The 8,657-nt window shown below is 40.1% G+C and overlaps 1 protein-coding gene across 1 annotated transcript in view; it reads right to left on the bottom strand.

Annotated features, from left to right (window-relative positions):
• Window positions 1-955: 955 nt before the first annotated feature.
• Window positions 956-8,657, bottom strand: part of LOC123994815 (neuronal tyrosine-phosphorylated phosphoinositide-3-kinase adapter 2-like) — a 31,354-nt gene continuing 23,652 nt past the window's right edge. The window contains exon 4 of the mRNA XM_046297825.1: window positions 956-3,434. Within this exon, the coding sequence (XP_046153781.1) occupies window positions 3,195-3,434 (240 nt within the window). The 3' untranslated portion in view covers window positions 956-3,194. The remainder of the gene's footprint in view (window positions 3,435-8,657) is intronic.

Here is an 8,657-nt window from a genome sequence, read left to right as displayed (position 1 = left end):
AAGCAGAATGAGGCGACAAGGGCAATTGAGGATAAATGCAATGGAAATAGCAGGATTGAAGAAAATAGTGACGAGGAGTAAGGAGATGGCAAGAGTGCTGGTCCATGCTGGTCCCTCCATAGCCACTGCCATAGCTCCCCTGAGCATTCTAAAATGTCTCATGTGTGCTCCAAGTGTACATTTCTCACCGAGCAGATGTGTAGTGTTAGAACTTCACAGGCCAGTTTGGCTGTGTCAGGGAGAAGGATGAAGTTGTCACCAGACACTGACCTGAGGACAGTTGTGTCTTTTCCCCCTTAAATGGTTAGATCTGTGTTCAAGGGCAACTTCTACCAGGAGCTGATGTCAGACAGCTCACTGATAGACTGGTTGACAGTGATGACACAATTTTGGGCCACTGTAGATCCTGTCCTTATTAGCGGAATGATCTACAACTGACAGTAGACTACTCTCTGTAGACTACTGTTACAAACCTCATCAAGGAAGCCGGCAAAACATGACTAATCAAATGTCACAGCCATACAATCACTGATGATAGTATAACACAGCCAGCCAATCACAAATAATTAGGTGACACAACTAGCTAATCACTGTTGTTTTTATCTTAGCTTGCTTGTTGCAAGTCAGAACATTTTTCAGAAACATCAGCTCTTTTGGAGCTCCAACCATGTAAAATAATTTATTTGTTTGAGAAGTGGAAATGTGTCACTAGACTGCCTTGATGCACCACTTTTGATCATCTTTTCTGATGAGAACTTCCCCAGGCTTTCAAACAGAATGTGAGACGCCTTAGCTCCGGAGGCTACATCCTCCTGAATAGGCTCCTGGTGTGTGTGCATATGTTATGGTATGATGTGTGGTTATTTATAAACAATAATCATGTCTCCTCACATTATTTTGATACGACTCGATTTGGAAATATTTAACATGTGTAGAACTATATAACATGTGCAGAACTCAAACGTGTTTGAACTAGAAAGTTCAAACTCACTATAATTGTTTTCATTTGGAGGCAAGAGAAATACCCCCAGACTCAGATAAGACATAACATAATTTTAATTCAAGCTTAGTTCCTGTCTGAATAGGTGGATAATCTTAACTGCCTTTATTAAATACACCATGACAGTATCTCCATCCCTATGGCCGAGTCTTCCACTGCCCGGTCAGTCACTCTGGCACGGTGATTGTGGGTCACTGACTCTCTTATAATCTCTTATAGTTTTTAAACACTTTTGTGTAGACCCGAACCGTAGTTGCTAGTGTCAACATTTTGTTTTCACATTGTTCTTTACAGCTCGGTTCCAGCAACTATGGTTGATGTGTAACCAGGGCAGGCCAGGGCAGTGAAGTTTGGCTGGACTCAGTCGTGTGAAAAGATTATGTTGGGTACTGTACAAACCATCTTGTCCCAACACTCTTAATAAATGGCACCCTTCCCTCCTATCTCCTTGTCTCCTATATTCTTGTCTCGGTAACACTTTACTTGACACGCAGCTTCATAATACCTTATGACACAGTCATGACCATGTCATAATATGCCATAATAGCTGATATAACTTGTCATAAAACTGTCATTACCAATATATTTACAAACGTGACATATATTGCATTATTTTATGACATACATAAGACGTTCAAAACCCACATTTATTTAAAAACAAAAATCCCTACCAAGAAGGTTCCTTTCATTTGAAAGATTGTTTCTTAATAAGTGCTTTTTTTGTTGTCGTAATTCATTATTTATAGTCATGTTGTTTTTCATCATATTTTAAATCACTTGCAGACAATACACTTTTTGACACTGTCATGAAGCATTATGACCTTCCTGTGTCACTTTACTTGGATTAAGAAAATATAGTTTATGACACTGTCAAGAGGTATTATGACCATCATAATCATATAAACAGTAATCAGTCATAAAGAAGTTGTCTTTTCCTGCTCCTGAAATCTTCTCCTGCATTCATCCCAGTCATCAGCAACAGAGCATTGGGGTAGCTGCATGTCTGACAATAATTTGTGTGCAATTACAATAATAATTTAATATGTTCAATTTCAGAAAATGTTATATAACATAAATATACTGTTGACAAGTAGGCTATGGTGTAATGGAATGTTTTGCCTTGTGTGGTGGGTTTTGTGGGTTTGACACTTATGTAGGTGTCATAACCAGCCATAGAATAATGCAATAAATGTCACAACAAAAAACATGTGTCATGATAGTGTTATGACTATATTATGACAGGTTATGACAGATTACATCAGTTGTTATGACATATGACATGTTAAGACCGTGTCATAACGTGTTATGACGCTGGTTGTCAAGTAAATTGTTACCTTGTCTCTTTGTCCGACCAGTGATTTGATAGGATTTGCCCCGAGGTGCTACCATATTACTTTTGGTCCTGGCCCTATATGATATGGCAGATTTGCCCTAAGTATCGGGACATGGTCATAGTGATTGTTAGGGCAGTGGAGCAAGCCAAACCTACATTGTGGATCATTCAAATGGTTCACAACAGCATTCCAATACAACAACATCTAAATTCAAGATGCCAAAATATATTCAATTTAAAATTAGTGCTTTTTTCATCGTTATAAGAACATTTATCCTTTAGATTTTTTTGTATAAAAAACCATGGTGTTCTTACTGAATTGGCTCAACGTATTGGCAACATATTATTTTCTCCAACGCACAGACAAGTGTCCTTGCAACATAAATATCCAAGACAAGGTTTGAAAAACCATTTAACAACTGTAGACTAAAATGTCCAAATTATTTTTTATTTTTTAATCTTTAGAAAATATATAATTGTACTAAGCATATTCAATATTAAGACAATTACTGAGGTACACTTTTTTAAAATATAAATTAGCAATACGAAACCAGGGAGATATACCAGATATTTGAATTGCTACAACAGAGAGGTGGGGGGGAACTCTTGTCTCCCTGTGCTCTGATTGGTCACCAGCTCAATGCCCATCTCTGGCTTGTGAAAGGAAGGGGGAGGAGTCTGAGGACAGGGTTGTGTTCATTAGGGCACGCAACAGAAACGTTTTAAAATGTTTTGCAACGGAAAACAAAATGTGTTTCTTACTAGTCAAGTCTAGGTAGTCCTGGACATACTGGTCAAGTCCTGGTTCTTCCATTTGAACAAGGCCCGTTACAAGGCCCAGGACAGGGTGGTTCACTCCTGTCAGATAGCTGTGTCCCAGAAGACGGTGGTCTGTGTGGAGTAAGGGGGAGGGCCGCCATACTTCTTGGTCCCATTGCTGCTCTTCCTCCAGCTGTGCAAGATGGGCATGCTGTCCTGCTTACACAGGTTGTTGTCTGCTGGCCCCCGGCGGGCCTTGATCTCCTGACACAGGCTGCGCTTCTTCTCAATCATCTCCATCATGGTGTTGTCTCCGCAAGCCCACAGCATGGGAGGGATCATCTGGGGTGAGGAGGGGTGGGGGACAGAGGGTATGAGGGGGTTGCCCAGAATGTTGGTGTTGCCATAGACAGACAGTAGCATTCGAAGAGAGAGACTATGAGTGTAATTCGTCTCTATCAACAGACATGTGCAATCTTACTGGCAAAGTAAGTTGAGTGTAATAAACTCAGTCAATAATATGTGCAGTGCCTAGTGAAGTCTACACACCCCTTGCAAAGCTATCACATTTTTGCTGCTTTAAAATGTAATCAAAAAAGGGATTTACATTAGATGCTTTAACTACATATCTACACAACCTGATCCACATGTTCAATGTGAAAGAAAAAGTGTTCCTACATTTGAACATAAAATTGATTGTATTAAACAAAAAAATGCTACATTTTATCTCTGGGACCCTCAGGATGACAGATCAGAGCAAGATTACTGAATGTAAGTACATTATTTACCTTCAGAGGTAAATGTATCAAACCAGTTGCCATGATGAAATGTTTTTGTTGTTGTGCACTCTCCTCAAACAACAGCATGGTATTTGTTCACTATAATAGCTATTGTATATTGGACAGTTCAGTTAGATGAACAGGAATTCAAGCTTTCTGACCATATAAGACATGTCTGTGTCCCAGGAAATGGTCTTGTTACACGGTCACCACCGATAAAAGCTAGGCAACACGGTCACCACCGATAAATTCATGATTATCAAAAATGTCAATAAGCATTTCTCTACAGCTGGCCATGCTGTCCTCCTGGTTACCCCAACCCCAGCCAACAGCTCCGCACCCCCCACAGCTACTTGCCCGAGCCTCCCCAGCTTCTCCTTCACCCAAATCCAGATCGCAGATGTTCTGAACCTCTCTTTAGTATTGTCCGAGATCCCTAAAGATTGGAAATCTGCCGCGGTCATCCCCCTCTTCAAAGGGGGTGACACTCTATACCCAAACTGTTATAGACCTATATCCATACTGCCCTGCCTTTCTAAAGTCTTTGAAATCCAAGTTAACAAACATATCACTGACCATTTCGAATCCCTCCGTACCTTCTCCGCTGTGTAATCAGGTTTCCGAGCTGGTCATGGGTGCACCTCAGCTATGCACAAGGTACTAAACGATATCATAACCGCCATCAATTAAAGACAGTACTGTGCAGCCATCTTCATCGACCTGGCCAAGGCTTTCGACTCTGTCAATCACCGTATTCTTATTGGCAGACTCAATAGCCTTGGATTCTTAAATGACTGCCTCGACTGGTTCAAAAAACAACTTATAATAATAATAATATAATATAATAATAACAACAACTTCACAGACAGAGTTCAGTGTGTCAAATCGGAGGGCCTGTTGTCCGGACCTCTGGCAGTCTCTATGGGGGTACCACAGGGTTCAATTCTCGGGCCGACTCTTTTCTCTGTATATATCAATGATGCCGCTCTTGCTGCGGGTGATTCCCCGATCCACCTCTATGCAGATGGCACCATTCTGTATACATCTGGCCCTTCTTTGGACACTGTGTTAACAAACCTCCAAACAAGCTTCAATACCATACAACACTCCTTCCGTGGCCTCCAACTGCTCTTAAATGCTAGCAAAATCAAATGGATGATTTTCAATCGTTCGCTGCCCGCACCCACCCGCCTGACTAGCATCACTACTCTGGATGGTTCTGACCTAGAATACGTGGACAACTACAAATACCTAGGTGTCTGGACTGTAAACTCTCCTTCCAGACTCATATCAAACATCCTCAATCCAAAATCAAATCTAGAATTTGCTTTCTATTTCGACACAATGCCTCCTTCACTCACGCCGCCAAACTTACCCTTGTAAAACTGACTATCCTACCGATCGTCGACTTCGACAATGTCATCTACAAAATAGCTTCCAAATACTCTACTCAGCAAATTGGATGTAGTCTATCACAGTGCCATCCTTTTGGTCACCAAAGCACCTTATTTATTTTTTATTTTACCTTTATTTAACAACGCAAGTCAGTTAAGAACAAATTATTATTTTCAATGACCGCCTAGGAACAGTGGGTTAACTGCCTTGTTCAGGGGCAGAACGATATATTTGTACCTTGTCAGCTCTGGGATTCAAACTTACAAACTTTCGGTTACTAATCCAACACTCTAACCACTAGGCTAACCTGCCAACCTTATACCACCCACCACTGTGACCTGTATGCTCTCGTCGGCTGGCCCTCACTACATATTCGTCGCCAGACTCACTTGCTCCAGGTCATCTATACATCTCTGCTCGATAAAGCTCCACCTTATCTCAGCTCACTCGTCACGATAACAACACCCACCCGAAGCATGCACTCCAGCAGGTGTCTTTCACTGGTCATCCCAAAAGCCAACACCTCCTTTGGCCGCCTTTCCTTCCAGTTCTCTGCCACCAGTGACTGGAACGAATTGCAAAAATCACTGCAGCTGGAAACTTACATTTCCCTCACGAACTTCAAACATCAGCTATCTGAGCAGCTAATCGATCGCTGCAGCTGTACATAGTCCATCTGTAAATAGCCCACCTAATCTACCTACCTCATTCTCATATATATATATATATATTTTTAAACTTTGCTGCTTTTTTTGCACACCAGTATTACTACTTACACACCATCATCTGCTCATCTATCACTCCAGTGTTAATCTGCTAAATTGGAATTACTTTGCTACTATTGCCTATTTATTGCCTAATGCCATTTGCACACACTGACTTTCTTTTTTTTCTATTGTGTTATTGACTGTACGCTTGTTTATTTTTTGTGTAACTCTGTGTTGTTGTTTCTGTCGCACTGCTTTGCTTTATCTTGGTCAGGTCACAGTTGTAAATGAGAACTTGTTCTCAACTAGCTTACCTGGTTAAATAAAATAAAAAATAAAAATAAAAAACTGATTGTCTCAAACGCATTAATTAAGAAGGAAAGAAATTCCACAAATTAACTTTTAACAAGGCACACCTGTTAATTGAAATGCATTGCAGATGACTACCTCATGAAGATGGTTGAGAGAATGCCAAGAGTGTGAAAAGGTGTCACCAAGGCAAAGGGTGGCTACACTTGAAGAATCTCAAATATAAAACATACTTTGATTTGTTTAACACTATGAAATAAAACATATGGAATATTTTTTTACGACATGATTGCATATGTTTTATTTCATAGTTTTGATGCCTTCATTATTATTATACTATGTAGAAAATTGTAAAAATAAAGACAAACCCTCGAATGAAAAGGTGTGTCCAGTCTTTTGACTGGTACTGTATATATATATTTATTTTGATCCTGACAAACTCATCTTTCCCTGCCGGTAACAATCATAAACATAATATAATGCTGCCACCACATTATTTCAAAATACAGAGGGGTTCACTCTGTGATGTGTTTTATTGGATTTGTCCCAAACCTGAAGGCAAAAAGTGTATTTATTTGCTATGTTGTCTTGCAGTGTTACTTAAGGACCTTTTTGCAAACATAATGGATGATTTGAAATTGATTTGTTTTAATAAAGGCTTCCTTCTTTTCATGTTGTCATACTGGCCAGCAATGTGGAGTGAATGTCATAGTGTTGATCCCTTTTGTGGTGGCAGCATTATGTTATGAGTATGCTTGTCACTGGCAGGGGCTGTAGAGTTATAAAATGATCAAAATAATATGAAAGGAGCAAAGCCCAGGTAAAAAGGTAGAGGAAAATGTGCCTCCGTCTTCTGAATAGATGTTCTGAACCCTGGAATAGAGTTGTATTTTTCAGTGGGACAATTAAAAAAATGTTTTTGCCAAAGATAACAGAATGGCTGTCCAAGAGTTGTTGAGTGTTCCTGAGGGGTCCATTCTCAGTCCTGACATTAAAACAGCTTGCAAAGGTTTGAAGATTGCCGCCACTAATGATTCTCAACCAAATCTACAGAGCTTCAGCATTTCTTACAAAAAACAATGGATAAACACTGAGTCTACAAAACATTAGGTACACCTTCCTAATATTGAGTTGCACCCTTTTTGCCACGATGAACAGCTTTAATTAATTGGGAATGGACTCTACAAGGTTTTGAAAGCTTTCCACAGGGATTCTGGCCCATGTCAACTCCAATGCTTCTCACAGCTGTGTTAAGTTGGCTGGATGTCCTTTGGGTGTTGGACCATTCTTGATGCACACGGCAAACTGTTGAGCATGGAAAACCCATAAGCATTGCAGTTCTTGACACACTCAAACCAGTGCGCCTGGCATCTACTACTATACCCTGTTCAAAGGCACTTAAATCTTGTGTTTTGCCCTTTCACCCTCTGAATGCCACACATACAAAATCCATGTCGCAGTTGTCTCGAGGCTTAAAAATCCATATTTAACCTATCTCCTCCCATAAAAAAAAAATCTCCTCCCATTAATCTACACTGAGGTAGATTTAACTGGTGAAATCAATAAGGGATCATAAGTTTCACATGGGAAAAATCTAATTGAATCCCCTTTTAGATCCAATTTTAAGGCAGCAACATGTGACAATTGTGACAGGGGTGTGTAGACTTTCACTAGACACTGTATTTGTGTGATAGATGTATGTGTCCTGAAGTGTGTGTTGTTGGTGTCTGGAAAGAGTACAAATTGTGAGTAGTCTAGGTCAGTGGTTTTTAACCGGTTTACAGCGGCACACTGGTGTGACTTGAGGAACTCTAAGGTTACATTTTTGGAACACTCTTCTAACACTTATAAACGTGACCTGTGGAATGAACATGGGATTTTGACTTGGCCAAAAGTTTTGAGAATGACACAAATATTAATTTCCACAAATTTTTCTGCTTCAGTGTCTAGATATGTTTGACAGGTGTTACTATGGAATACTGAAGTATAATTACAAGCATTTCATAAGTGTCAAAGGATTTTATGGACAATTACATGAAGTTGATGCAAATAGTCAATATTTGCCGTGTTGACCCTTCTTTTTCAAGACCTCTGCAATCCGCCCTGGCATGCTGTCAATTAAATTCTGGGCCACTTCCTGACTGATGGCATCCCATTCTTGCATAATCAATGCTGGGAGTTTGTCAGAATTTGTGGGTTTTTGTTTGTCCACCTGCCTCTTGAAGATTGACCACAAGTTCTCAATGGGATTAAGGTCTGGGGAGTTTCCTGGCCATGGACCCAAAATTCGATGTTTTGTTCACCGAGCCACTTAGTTATCACTTTTGCCTTATGGCAAGGTAATCCATAATGCTGTAAAAGGCATTGTTTGTCAC

This window comes from Oncorhynchus gorbuscha, linkage group LG14 (assembly GCF_021184085.1).
Source record: "Oncorhynchus gorbuscha isolate QuinsamMale2020 ecotype Even-year linkage group LG14, OgorEven_v1.0, whole genome shotgun sequence".
Classification (NCBI taxonomy): domain Eukaryota; kingdom Metazoa; phylum Chordata; class Actinopteri; order Salmoniformes; family Salmonidae; genus Oncorhynchus; species Oncorhynchus gorbuscha.
The sequence above is the reverse complement of the archived record's forward strand: the minus strand, read 5'-3'. Positions and strand labels throughout refer to the sequence as shown.